The sequence below is a fragment of the Cladophialophora immunda genome, assembly GCF_000835495.1.
Source record: "Cladophialophora immunda strain CBS 83496 unplaced genomic scaffold supercont1.8, whole genome shotgun sequence".
Taxonomy (NCBI): domain Eukaryota; kingdom Fungi; phylum Ascomycota; class Eurotiomycetes; order Chaetothyriales; family Herpotrichiellaceae; genus Cladophialophora; species Cladophialophora immunda.
This window is the reverse complement of record NW_015622548.1, coordinates 55708-69537: the sequence shown is the minus strand read 5'-3', so window position 1 is coordinate 69537 and position 13830 is coordinate 55708. Positions and strand designations below refer to the sequence as shown.

General features: G+C 53.0%; 6 protein-coding genes across 6 annotated transcripts; 3 read left to right on the top strand and 3 right to left on the bottom strand.

Annotated features, from left to right (window-relative positions):
- Positions 1-1667: 1667 nt before the first annotated feature.
- Positions 1668-2246, bottom strand: PV07_12106 (uncharacterized protein; the record flags this gene model as incomplete). Its single annotated transcript, XM_016399599.1, has 1 exon — positions 1668-2246. One exon carries the CDS (start codon positions 2244-2246, stop codon positions 1668-1670), a length of 579 nt encoding a protein of 192 aa, XP_016242411.1.
- A 1183-nt stretch (positions 2247-3429) lies between these two features.
- PV07_12105 (uncharacterized protein) lies at positions 3430-4205 on the top strand (the record flags this gene model as incomplete). Its single annotated transcript, XM_016399598.1, has 3 exons — positions 3430-3458; positions 3514-3655; positions 3708-4205. 3 exons carry the CDS (start codon positions 3430-3432, stop codon positions 4203-4205), a joined length of 669 nt encoding a protein of 222 aa, XP_016242410.1.
- A 280-nt stretch (positions 4206-4485) lies between these two features.
- Positions 4486-5220, bottom strand: PV07_12104 (uncharacterized protein; the record flags this gene model as incomplete). The annotated part of the gene is made up of 1 exon (XM_016399597.1): positions 4486-5220. The coding sequence occupies one exon, from the start codon at positions 5218-5220 to the stop codon at positions 4486-4488; it is 735 nt and encodes a 244-aa protein (XP_016242409.1).
- Positions 5221-7013: 1793 nt separating this feature from the next.
- PV07_12103 (uncharacterized protein) lies at positions 7014-9645 on the top strand. The gene has a single exon (XM_016399596.1). It carries the CDS (start codon positions 7832-7834, stop codon positions 9365-9367), a length of 1536 nt encoding a protein of 511 aa, XP_016242408.1. The 5' UTR covers positions 7014-7831; the 3' UTR covers positions 9368-9645.
- A 150-nt stretch (positions 9646-9795) lies between these two features.
- Positions 9796-12252, top strand: PV07_12102 (uncharacterized protein). Its single transcript, XM_016399595.1, has one exon. The coding sequence runs from the start codon at positions 9906-9908 to the stop codon at positions 11994-11996; it is 2091 nt and encodes a 696-aa protein (XP_016242407.1). The 5' UTR covers positions 9796-9905; the 3' UTR covers positions 11997-12252.
- A 106-nt stretch (positions 12253-12358) lies between these two features.
- Positions 12359-13132, bottom strand: PV07_12101 (uncharacterized protein; the record flags this gene model as incomplete). The annotated part of the gene is made up of 2 exons (XM_016399594.1): positions 12359-12700; positions 13025-13132. 2 exons carry the CDS (start codon positions 13130-13132, stop codon positions 12359-12361), a joined length of 450 nt encoding a protein of 149 aa, XP_016242406.1.
- Positions 13133-13830: the final 698 nt, after the last annotated feature.

Sequence of the window (13830 nt, the reverse complement as noted above, 5' to 3'; positions counted from 1 at the left end):
TCACCATCTACATCAAAGAGAAAAAATTGAGCACATATGCTGTCCGGAATGCCCCAAATCCCGAGCGCGATTCCGTGATTCCCCCGCCACGGTTTCTGCTCGTGAATCCCCGGTCCAAGTGGATCGCCAGTGTTGATGGTACCGAGTCTGAAGTTGCAACAACATCCTCCAACTTATAATCTTGGCAGACTCTGGCTTGAACCTCGATCGAAACTGATCGTATCAGGTGTAGCTGAAAACGCAGCGAAAGACAACCTTGGTGGCGATCTACGGCGAGCGCGAATCGCAGGCTGCTGAGGAGATTTCGCCCTGAATTGTCGCTGGCTTGATATGTCGTCTTTGACACTCCGTTGGTGTTCCCATACTTCTAGCGGCCCGTTCGCGACCTGACTCGGCCTTTCCGTTGGCAGCCTCGTCGTCAGAGGTTGGGCAACGCCGTCCGCCTCCATCACCCCTGCTGTCAACCCTGCCGAAGTATGGTGCTCCATTATTATGGCAAGCGTTGTGGACGCTCGGAATAGCCTTCTTCGGCCCAGCTCCGAGCCTGTCTCGTTTCGTTCTGCAGATCGCGTGAGAATGCGCCTCTCGAGATCTTCGCGCATGTACACTTCAAAGGCATTCGTTCGAGCATCTCGCTCATCCTGACAAGGTGGGCAGAGGGTGTTGATACCGAAGGTGCGCAGTGGATGGGTCAGCTTGTCGGGACAGCGCATGGACGTCGCCGAGTCTGTGGGATCGCTCGACGGGGCAGGCTCTGCATCAAACCGGGGTCGGGGTCTCTCGCATCGCGCTCCTTCCGTCTGTTGTCGATTCAATTTCGATAGTTCTTGTGGGCACTTGGAGTTTGGGATGGGGCTGCTGGAAAGAGTGACGTGCCCGCAAGTCAGGAAGATATAGGATGTGTACCAACACATATTCTCTCTTCCTGGGCGAAGTTGTGGGTGTTTTGCAGTCGACTGCCTTCTTTTCCATATTCAAAGGCTCTTGCAGCGAATCAATCTCAAGACATTGGTGGCGAAAGGGGCCAGCATCATGGCGCGCAAACGAATTGCGCTTCGAGCTCAACGTGAGTTTGAAGTGCTGTCGTTTCCTCATACAGCCCGTGTCACTACTCGGAGATGCTGACCTCTCTTTTCTTTGTTTCCGGACTCGGGCGTTGTTGCTCTCTTGCCGGAAGCATAGAAGGGTGGCTGTCACCATTGTGTCCGAGTTCGGGGAACAAAGGTCTTAGCCCACATATCACAAAGCTGAAAGTCTGGGGTCTCGGGCAGATCGGATGTTTTCTTCGTCGTTACTGGAAAGGTATCATTGTCACATGCTGCGCAGAATTTGGAGCCGTGGTCATGCCGCTAAGACTGAACCTGGGAGTCCCGTCTACCCTGGTCCTTCTGACATCCAAGGTGACGTGAGCTTCAAGCGCGGCATCGAGGGCTACAGACCGAGAATTGTCTCATTGAGAGGTCAAATAGAGAAGGCATCCCTGTTACGATGCGCGAGAGCAATGAGAATTGGGGGACCAATGAAGAAATTCCATGTTTATGAGGGCTGATAAGAACAGCGAGACGCGCCCAGCCTTTGTGGCCTTCCTGTGGACACTTCAATAGTTGTTGCTGCTCGTCAACCATAGTCTCGGGTGCTCGCAGGTCATAACATCCTTTTCCCTCCATTCACTCTTCCGCAGCCAGAACCACCGCCGGCCGACTCGCCTCGTCACGGCCTTCTCTTCCTTGGCCCAATGCACTGGCAATATCTGCTTTTTTGCCCGTCCAATCTTCCTGCTCTTCTTCCTCGATCTCTTTCCCAGTCCGCTCCCCCCTCCTGTGCAACTCTCGCTCATGATCGGCCGCTTTCCTGTCTATGTTCTGGGTCAGACTCTCTTCCTCACCATATCCTCCGCCACCACCCTTTCGCACGGCTCTCGCGACATTGCCTTCACCTGGCATCCGCATTTGCTCGCCTTCTAAATTGCTGTTGCCTTCTGAGTAGTTTTGCGCATCGGACTCAGGAATTCGTCTTTCTGTGAGGGGCCCTCGCTCGCCAATACCCAGAGCCCCTGGTTTGGCGGCTTCGCCGTGTTCTGAAGGGACATCATGGGCAGATCGGCGGTCAACAGTCTTGGACTGGGTAGAGGATGTGTCCTGTGCTGCAGTTTGTTCTTGGGAGGTCTTTGAAGCAGGGTTTAGGCCTTGGTTCAAGCCAGTCTGTTGGCTTGGCTGAGAAGGTGCCTGCGGGTCGAGTTCGGACATCGTGGTAGTTTGAAGGTTTCAGGGAGTATGCAGGAAGGCAAGGAAGTTGAAGCAGGGGAACCTCCTCTCTGACAGGAGTCTACGAAAGGGTGGCAAGTTGCAGAGCGTTACGAATATTGATGCTAATGGGACGATCAGAAAGATGAGGTGCCGCTAATATTATATTGGACGTTGTCTGCTGTGTAGCCTGCGAGATCTAACCTGGTTGATAAGGACAAAGAGGCGCGGGAAAGGATATCTTCCAGCGGTACCACTGGATGGTATAGGTAATTCGGTTGATTGTGTCATAGTAGTTGATCAGAAAGCGTTGACGTCATTGCAGCCGGCCTCGTCCTCATTGGGGTCCGAGCCTGGCGAGGCTGAACTTATCGCGAGGCTGAAGGCTGCTGCCATTTACCCTCCGAAACACCCATTCCACGGATGCACCAGGTTCCATTTATAGACTCTGTTGCTCGGTCGCTGCGATGAGCCTTTCGCTGGGTTGGCAAAGTGCAAACTCCATCCTTCCACGTCTTGTAAAATATTTGTTGAGAGGAAAGTGGTTGATCAATGTCGATGGATCCCGGACGCGAAACAGGAGTCAAACACACTCCTCGAACAAAGTGTCCGCGACCGATCTCGCGCTGTACACCCCTAATCCAGAAGGCTGGATGGCTGAAGACTTCGTGGGAGGCCGCCAAGAACACTGATAGCCATCGCACGTGTTTGAATCCATGAAGCCATACTGCTGAGGTCGGCAGAGACGAACGTTTGGACTCGCGAGTAAATAAGAGGTCTCCGGTAAACCGTTCTTCCTGCAAATATCACATGTGTTCGACTCCTGGCCCATGCGGCTTGCAGGCACATGCCATGAGCAGTCAAATATTCCTCTGGAATCTGTCATTGTAAATGATCTCTGGATTCTCCTCGAGCATTTTCCCATGAAAGCGCAACGAGTCCATAAGGCCCATCCTGAGATTCATGCTCAGACGTCCGTTGCGAGAGCGCAAAGGGTTGCCTTGATCTCATCCTTTTTGTCTCATCGCTGTGTCAACTCACGCTCATCCTCAGATTCATCTGCCCTACTTCGCAACGTGATATCTCATGATCATTGACGATTCACACAACGGTCTTCAATCACTGTACATGACTTTGGCCCTTTCAAAGTGGAAAGTGGCTTCATCACCTCCGTCCTCCGCCAGCTATGCCTGTTGTTACGCCAACACCTGTTGTGTGAGCGACAACATATTTCCTGGAGACATAATCAGCTTGAACTGACTTGTGCTAGGATTGCTGAAGCGGAAACAACTCTGGCGAAAGAGTACAAAGAGTTCAAGAAAGCGATGGAGACCGCCAGGAGACAGAAGAAGATTGCCAACCGTCTCAAGAAGCTACGCGTACGTCTCAAAGACACCACTATCCCTGCCAAGGTTAGCACTGTCGACCCAATAATATCACCACTGGAAACTCACTGTGGTCCAGGTGTACAAGACCGGGACCATTCAAAACCAGGAGCACAATCTCACCAAGCTTCCACAGGAAGTCCGAGCCATGATCTTCAAAGCGCTGCCACTCAACGCAGATCGCGCCTCCTTAGCTCTTACATGCAAAATCCAAGCCGCGTCGTACGAAGAATTGAAAGCGGAGAAGAACAAGAAGGACTACGACCATCAAGTGCCTAAGCGCTCCCTTCGAATCCATCGTCTGCAAATGCTTGTTCGCATCCGTGACACCATGCCCCGGCAGTATCGGCTGTGCTATACGTGCCTCCAATTCATCGACACGGAGCACCTGGACAACAAAGGGACTTGGGGAGGCGATCCCATGCAAGTGCAGGGCCTCAAAGCGGACAAAGCTGCTATGGTAAAAGGGCCTCGCTGCCCCCTTTGCGTCGCTGCTGAGAGGTTGGAGACTGCGAAACATAAGAGTACGTACAAGAAGTACCTGGCTCTAGCAGACAGCTGCTCTCTGAAGAAGTGAACAGCCAAAAATGTATCTGCGAAGATGAATGGCTTGAAGTGGTCCCTCCCAACAACAGATCGGGTCTGGCTGTGGAAACACATACCATAGCATGGGATTGCCCGCGAGAGCTTTCACAATGTGGTTGACAGGGAAACGGCAGTTTGGGACTCCCCGTGGAGTGAACATGGCAAGTCTTGCTGGTGGCAAGCAACCGCTCCAGGGGTCTTTCGATAGTGACAGCGACGGTGATATCTAGCTGTGTCATAGCGTGACGCATTAAGTGAATGGAAACAGATATTCAAGATTCCGAATTACGTGGATTCGATTGAGCTCGTGGCTGTTCCAGCTTGTCCACAAAGGGGCGATACGGAGCCGCGATCGTGTGAGGCTGAGGGCGATCTAGTGTCTCCAGCGATTCGTCGCTAACTCCTGGATATTGTTGCTGGCTCTTGTGTATTCGGTCTAACGGCTCGCCGACAATGTGATATTTGGCCCACTCGACCGGTGGAGTGCGGACGATGTTTTGAGCGCGTGGGAAGTGTCCAAACTTGGACGCATCTCTTTCTTTGTCCTCGGCGGCAACAAGCTCTGGCTCATCAACATCTATACCAGACCGTGGCGAGCGACTGAGTTTCCCTGCCTGAAGGTCTTTGATAAATTGGTCGGGATCTTCCAAAGCAGCCTTTTTCATCTTATCCAACTCCTGCATATCCCGTAGGGCCTGCTGCCGCTGGATTTGGAGGATAGATAAGGTGGCTCGTAAGGCCATTGCGTCTGGATTGTCATCTAGGCTAACTGGGAGGGGTTCAGGCGGCTCGTCCATCCATTGCGCAGGTGGGAGGTCTACTCCTACACCATCATGGGAGGCCAGGCTGGTATGAGACAAAGTCGGAGTGACTGGCGAATAGGACGGACGTTGAGGACTTCCGCCTGACTCGTGCTCAGTGGTAGTTCGAGGGCGTGCTGGGGTGGAAAAAGGTAAGGCATGCTGCGAACCCTTGTCCACGTTGTCTTGTCTGCTTTGGTCGGTCATGGTCAACTGGAGGCATGCGCATGCAGACGGGGGAGGAGCAGGAGGGACAGGTGGTACGAAGGAGCCAAAACTTTGGCCAGAACCGAAGTTTGCCGAACTTTTAGCTGCGTTGGAGCTGGAACTTCAGATACTCGTGTATCAGGTCGTGGGTTTTGAAGGCGCCACTGAGGCTGGTGGTGGAACGAGGGCGCGGTACGCGAAGGGTGAGCGGTCACGAGGGTCAGTTTTCACAAGCGGAAAGAGGAGCAGAAGTCTTGAACAGTTAGACGGTGCCCACTAAGCAAAAAGCATTCTGCGACCTGTCCATTTAAAGCGATGATCTTCATCTTGAACAAACAAGATGCGACCCTTTAACCTCGCTACCTAGGTGGGTATCACTTTGGCCAAAAAAAGCTGGTGTTACTGTGATTGTTCTGAAGGCAAACGGGAACCAACGCACCTCGTCTACTTCCAGGACGGCAGCGGTCATAAGTTGGGGGGACTTACTACCTTGGGGCTTAGTTTCTCCGGGTATATGCCCACTTGCAGGAGCGCCGCTGGTCTGCGGATGTGCAGACAAGCAACTACCACGTACTCCGTAACATATTGACTTGTACGTATCTCAGGTAGCTACATGGCTCAGGTAGTCCGTTGGGCACTTCAGCGAGCCCAGGTACAGTAGCTCTCGGCAATCGCTGAACAGTGGATCGCTAACAAGCACGTCTGCGCCAGGCCCATTCGCCACCAGACTTTATACTCGCCGCTCAAGGTTCTGGCATCTCTTGTAGGCAGCCAACGCTGATCCAGGGACCTGCTTTGCTTCGGATGAATGCCGCAAAGGGGTTGTTGAGGGTTCCATTCTCATGCAGGTGCATGTCACTTATGCCGCCCAGCCAGTAGCCCCACGACATTGTTCCTTGCCACGTGTTGGAGTGCCCTGTGATCGTGTCTCTCCCTGAACACGCCCTGCATGTTGGTTCCTCCCATGTGGCCAGCAAACTGTATTCTAGGCCACTTTGTCTGTTCTCGAGGTGATGAAGAGTGTACTTCGCAGGATTGGCGCATGCTCGAATTGACTAAAGGCTTCCACATTTGACTCTTGGGGACGGCGCACCAGCTCAAACCGCCTTGAGGCACAACTACAATCGCCATGTATGTCCTCGGATGGATTCTTGTTGATGGATTCCACGACCTGTCACTCCTTTGTGGGCTCTCTCCTGCGCACTTCCGGACGCCGAGGCAACAGGCCCCCGTAGAGGTTACGAGCAGGAGAGGACGACGTAGTTGGAGGCTGAAAAAAGCCTCTGGTGCACTGTTCGCATGACTACGGTTCGGGTAACTTGTAGCGGCCATTGAGTCTGCAAACCTTGAACCACAAACAAGGGCAACACGACAAAACAATCCATACCTTGCTTCAGGCGGAACATTCAGTGAAAAGCCCCATAGGATGTGGGCAGAGGCTGCTGGGCCGCTCGGCACGCCGCAACATGTCCTCGTACAAGCACCCAGAGGGACAAAGATGTGGAGAAGTTGGCGGGAGAGAGGGCTGGTGGAGCGGACAGGTCGATTGGAAGCAAGGGCCACACTCCTTGTTCACAGGGGAATTTCTTTTACGTGGTTCCAAGCCAATAATGAAGCACTCGACATTCCCCCGAAGACGAACTCTGTTGTAGATACGAAGTCTATCTGGGGAAAACACCCTTGGGGCTCGCAAACCGCAGCCAATCACTCCTGCTGTTGGATTTCGGCCTTTGATGCTCCCCTACTCACCTTCGACTTTTTTTCTTTCCCTTCCGCTGAGCGCATGTGCGATCCGCCCTGTTGAGAATCGAACAGCACGTTCCCCCCGTTGCAGCTCCACACGTGGCTGCTCTTTTGTTCCCCTGCATCGTGGCCTTGCTTGCCTTGGCCTCAGCCTCTACCTCCATTTGTCAATGATGTGCATTTGCTTTCCCCACGGCCAAAGTCGCTTCTCAGCTCGATTCCTGGTAGAGGGAGCCAGAGGGACAGCTCAATCCGAACCCGCCACCGTCAACCCCCATCCGGCTCCCGTCCAATCTGCCATCGACGATCCAGGATGATCTCCATGTCAACCGCGAAGTCCAACGTCTAGCTTCCCTCTCCCGTAGCGCAGGCATCCTGCTACAATCTCTACTCACCTGGACTTCTCCCATCCCTCATTTTGCTTCCTAGATTTCCTTGTTAGGCAATATTTCTTCACCTCCAGCTACCGCCCTCAACCCGGTGTGCATGCTGATGTGGAGGTCTCCCTTGTGTCTTTCCAACGTCCAGGGCGCGTCTTGGGAATACTCAGGTTCAGCAACCTCTGATCCACCACCCTCCTTTACGGACCGATTTGTGCTCGGACGTCGCACGCCACTCGCTGGTTGGAATTGGCACTCCTTCCGTCTCTGCCATGTCGGTTTAATCGTCTCCGCGACCTGTTCCTCTGTTCCCATTCGGCCGCATTGTTGTGGTCAAACCAACAACTGTGTTGAGCATTGAAGAGCTAGAGAGGCAACAAGGTGCATCCAATGGGCTGTTGTACCGTATCCTTTCGCCATCGCGCGATTTGAGCGACCCGAAGCAGAATCACATCCCAAACATCCTATTGGCGGAAGACGAAGACACAATGACTGGTCAAAGTGATCAAGATGCGGATTCCAAACCACTCAGACCGCGCCTTACTATTCGTGAGCTTCGAGAGGCTGCTCAAAAGGAAACTCGAGCAATCCAAGCCAACAAGGCGGCTCAAGGCTCGCAGGAGGCACGACGCAAGTCCAGTTCAACGCCACAGAAAAAGCCCTCTATTCTCGGCGGCTTATTTCAAGTTCGAGAGCCGACCCAAATTGCCTTGAACCAAGTTGCCACCCAGATGATTGCCCAGCATGGGTCAACGAGCGCCACCAAGGTTCCCAACGTGAGGTTGGAGAAGATGCCGGACTTTGTCCCCAAAGTCAATTCGAAATGGGACGGAGTCCCAGAGAGCGTGAAGCAAAGAGAACGGCGAGAGAAGGAAAAAGAAAAGGAACGAAACAAGAGAGAGACCTTTTTCTCCACAGACTCGAAGGATCGCAGTGAAGATGGCAAAGATAAAACGCGTAGGAACATGGGGTGTCGAAACTCGAGCTCAACGACCGGATCTTCCTTTGGTGCTCACGGCAACTCAAGTGGTTCCCAGGGCGCTTCTTCACGTACGCGATTTTATCCGCAGTCGATCAACTCTTCTGGTGATCTGGCGTCGCAGCAAAGAACCGACGCATCAATCTTCTCCCCTCCTCTAACATCGTCATCCGCTCTAAGTTTGACGGAAAGCCTCCCCGACACGCTCTCCAATCTGCGCCGTGGACGCAGCTCGGTCGGTACAAGCTCATATTGTCAACATGGCAAAGACATGACAACGGAATCTCGAATTCCCTTGGACAAGGGCCAACTACCTCCCACTTGTGCGACATTCGCAGGATCAACGACCATGGAATACGAGTCTCTCGGCTCCCCGGCTCCCAGTCGATATTTTGGGGAAGGAGAAGGATCTTCCAGGCTGCTTGCCCACGTTGGTTTTGAATTTGAGCCTCGCCTCGCCAACGCTCAGATGGGAATTTCTCGGTCCCATTCTATACCCACCGCCAAATCCTTTCCATTGCAACCAATCTTGCCGCTTGGAAGTTCCCAAGCCCCATTTTCGGCTTCTCCATCGCCCCCCCAATCGCTCTCGCCGTTACGGCAGGGCGTAAATGACATGACTAGTTTACAGGCGGCTCTGTCGTTGTCTGAACCTGGCTTGCTGAGGCCGCCAGCTTTGGTTAAGAAGAAATCAGGAGCAAAATTCAACAACGCTTTCCTGGCGGGAGAGGCTGAGGAGCTGGTGTTACCCGATGATGTCGGTCATCGCGGCAACGCAGATCCAGCAGGCCAAACCTCGGAGTCTTGTCGATCGCGGATCCAACAAGATCTGGAGAAACGACCCGACAGCTCTCGGGAACGCCTTGGATTGAGGGCGAGCATGCTTTTCAGTGACGACAAGACACCTTGGGAATTACGGGAGACGACTTCGCCGTCACCATCGAGTTCCCCGCCCGCGGGACATGTGCCAAGCACAAAGACCAAATTCCATAAGCCCTTTGGCAGGATTGGTAGAGAGAAGGAGAAATGGAAGGCAACGGTATAAGTTGGAGTTAGGGATATCATAGTCGTTGGGGGCATCTGAAGGATACAGCTTTCATGATCTATTGGGCCATTCATGATCAATGTCGAGTTCAGCACTGCTCTCTCTTTGGGCATGGTTACGAATAATGAAGTTTTCGAGCGCATTTCATGTATAGGATAAGATACCCTGAGGAGATATTTTGGTGTTGCATGCAATGTTAGCGACATGAAACCAGACATGTATGTTCAGTCTTGGGCAATATGGTCAAGTGGTTTCAATAGAACGATGCTGATGCGACGAATGCCTTCTTTTCCCCATAGCTGTTTGTTGGCTTTCCGAATAGATATCTCGTAATGCGAGGGCACATACTAGTGTTGTGGAGTATATAATTGGGGATGTTTGATGTTGCGGAGAAAAAAAGTTGAAAGTGGCCTGAGCAAACTCAGCCGATTCTCCTCCCACGGATATTTCGCACTCCCATTCAAATCTTGCGGAAATTTTTACCACACGTTCTTTTACAGTCGATATCATGAGAACCTGAATCTTGTCTGCTTGCAGGATGAAACGTAAAGCACCCGAAGATGGAGAGTCACCTCCGAAAAGGCGCCTTGTATCGGCCGACGATAGCAGCATTGATTCTGCTTTTCGATCAGATCTTTTCGGGCTTGACACTCGAGAAGCCTTCCGCAATTCTTACCAAACGTCGGTGCCTTATCCGCATGCCGTTGTACCCTCTTTGATCCAAGAACCTCTGCTCCGCTCGGTGCGGCAGGAAATCACTACCCATATTCATTTTACCCTGAAAGAGACGGACATCTATCGCATCTACCAATCCGGCGACCTTGCAAATCTCTCCAACCTCGATGCTGAGTCGCTCAAACATTTGCCCAGCCTAGTTCGCCTGAGAGATGCTCTGTACAGCTCTGATTTTAGGGAATGGGTGTCCACTGTTACCGGCGCAGGCAAGGTGTCTGGGAAAAAGACCGACATGGCAGTCAATGTCTACACACCAGGGAGTTATCTTTTGTGCCACGATGATGTGATCGGGAGCCGAAGAGTCAGTTACATCTTGTACCTGACAGACCCAGATCATCCCTGGCAACCTGAATGGGGCGGCGGACTGAGGCTGTATCCGACCGAGACGAAAAGAAACAAAGCAGGCGAGGAGATCAAGGTTCCTCTTGCTCAGCACAGTTTAAACATTCCACCTTCCTTCGGGCAATTGAGTTTCTTCGCCGTCAGGCCTGGTGAGAGTTACCACGACGTGGAAGAAGTCTACCACGCAGAAACCCTGGAACAAGACGGCAGGAGAGTCCGCATGGCAATCAGCGGCTGGTATCACATCCCGCAGGAAGGCGAGGACGGGTTTGAACAAGGCATGGAACAAGAACAGGCTCAGAAATCTAGCCTTGCGCAGCTCAAGAGCGCCTCGAACGAATTTGACGAGCCCCAGCTGGCGTTTCGTCATTTTGACGAGCCGAGGAGCGTCATGGATAGTCGAGCTGCCGCGAGGGAGATTGACCCAGGCGACGACCTTGACACCGAAGATGGCATACTCACAGAGCAAGATTTGACCTTTTTGCTTCATTACTTGACACCAAGCTATCTAACTCCGGACATGATTGAAGACTTCTCATCCTCATTTGCCGACATGTCAGTGTTACAACTAGAGGAGTTCTTCAACCCCACATTCGCGGCCGAGTTGAAGGACTATATACAAAGGGTCGAAAGTGAGGACAAACATCCGGTCCCATCCGGATCGAGATCCTATCATCCTTCAGCCTGGAGAGTTGCTCGTCCACCACACAAGCAACGCTATGCGTACCTTCAAACAGCGGAGGCCTTGCATCGCGACAAATGTCCAGTCTCCCGAATCCTGGCTGACTTGATACATTCACATGCCTTCAAGAAGTGGCTGGCGCTCGTTACAGGGCTGAAGACAAGAAGTCTCATTCGCCAGAGCGCAGTAGCTCGCAGGTTTCGACGAGGAAAAGACTATGCACTAGCAAACCCTTACCAAGGCGAGACGCCCAGACTGGAGTTCACCATTTCAATCACCCCGAGTGAGGGCTGGGAAAGAGAACGAGATTCGGATGAACAAGAGGATGGTAAGCTGGCGACTGGTTTGGAAAAGCAAGCCAACGGCAGTCGGTCTTTCCGCAATGGCGTCGAGGATGAGAAAGACAAGAAGGGCAAGGCTGCCGCAGTCGAAAAGATCCAAGTCTCCACATCACCGGAAATCGAGTTCGGCGGCGAAGAAGTTTACATGGCGGGTGAAGAGGAGGAAGATGGCCTACCAGAAGAGAGCGACTCGAAGCCCCTACCAAGTGTCGGCAAAAAACCAGCCCACGATCCCGCCGTCTACAGATCCGCCGATGATGAAGATGATGGTATCCTGTTCGCCAGTCCCCCGGGCTGGAATAAATTCTGCATCGTGCTCAGGGATAAAGGCACATTGAGATTTGTCAAATACGTGAGCCAGGCCGCACAAGGCGACCGCTGGGATTTGAAAGGCGAGGTGGAGGTCGATGAAGCTGGCTGGGACGAGGGAACAGGTGGCGAGGCAGAAGAGTTTGAAGAGGAAGATGAGGAAGACGACACGGACGAAGAGGATGTTGACGATCTAGAAAGCCATGAAGACAACTCCTGAGCTTTCTGCGCCCACGCTCAATCGATGCGCTGGTTCGCCCACATCACTGAAAGGACAGCCGTGGTATGTGCTGATCTAGGGCTTCGACCGGTCCGTCACAATCAGGTGCCTCTCCTGCAGACTAGATAGGTTCATCAACTGGTCCAATTGACGGATTGAGGGTATTTAAGAATTGCAGCCTTGAGCAGTACCACGTGCGCATCTCATGTCACAATAGAACCTGCCGCATGATCTGGCATTGATTCCTGGTAAGCCGATCTCAATATTTACCCAAAGACGGAGTGCAGACAGCAGCGGACATTAGAAGTGGTCTACATTGACTCGGCCCCCAAGTCTGCAGCATCCATGACCTCCCCCAGCAGTTACATCTCCAAGCTCTCGCCCCAACCCTTCAGGTTCTCGACGACAGGGATCCCTCCCGGCGCCCGCACTATGACCCAGACGACCTCTTCATCTCCGTCGTTCACCTCCTGATGCTCCCGGTATGCGGGGATCAATGCCCAATCTCCTGGCTTGAGATCTTGCCTGACATCCCCAAACAGACCGTCTTTGCCCTTGCCTGAGGATGATACGAGAGAGCCATAGCCGCTGACGGCGTAGACGATGGTGTCTTGTGTGCCATGATGGTGGACTGCTGAAGCGGAATGCGGTTGGGCGCGCATCAACGTGCCGCAAATGGAAGGGGATAGCTCGACAATGGCCGACTATGTGCCAAGGTCAGTACGCCTGTTCATTGGCGAGATGGAGAGAGGGAGGGACAGAGACGCATTGATGAGTTAACGGGAGAAGGGGGGCAGGAAGGAGAAGTACAGAAGCCTTGGGCCTTGAATCTCATAACATCTTCTTGCGCAATAACGTGCTTGCGCGCACAATGATCGTTCTCGTATCCGCGTCGGAGAGTTCTCCTTGACAGTCACTACGAAGGCATGCATGGTGACCGTATGGTGACCACTTCCAAGGGAGCAGATTGGCTTCTCTCGGGTGGAACAAGTGCAAACCGGATGTTGAAAGAAACGCTGTGCACATACCTGCCGTATCATCCCATCCGTCTGTCCATGCCCCGTCTTGACCTGATCAGCCCTCGTCACCTGGACTAGGCGTGGATTCTGCTTGTCGCCACTGGCGGAGGTGGACATAATCGCTTGATTTCGGCACTGACCCCTCCAAGGGAAGATAGTACAAGGTGTAGAACTGAAGTACCTGGTTACTGGAAGAATGAATAGGTGGCAGAGGCCGGGAAATGCTTCTGGAAGACGTGGAGTTGGATCAATGTGCACGAAATTTACCTCTGATATTGGAGAGGCTTCAGTACGTCATGCAACGCGGAGACGAAGATGAGATGCGGAGTTGATGCCGCCTGGTGTTTATGTACTTGACTAATTCTCCTCATCTGGACGCGTGTGTCTGGACCGTTGTCTGGAGCTCATGGCGCCGATGCGATGTAAGCAGCTGATCCAACAGGAAAGGCTCACGCAAGGCGGGGAAGCGCGTGGCAGGTACAAGCAAGGCACTCTCTGTCTCGTAAGATACTTTGCCATTCAAGTCAGGTCTATGTCTCGTAAGCGACGAGCTGTATCGCGAAGCATTCGGCTGGAGCCCCGGCCGACATTGAAGGTGGAGAACAGCTGTGGGCTTCAACAATCATGCGATGCCTTGCAACCATTTACATCTATCAGCCGGCGGCGCTCTTCCGTGTCATGCCGACGCGATGCGGTGTCCATGAGTCCCAGTCTCAGGGCGACGTGACACCGGGATCCAAGGCATCGTGCGCAACAGCACCATGTGCCGTCCTTCATCCCCTCCCACATACTGCCAGAATATGCCAACCCGGAAC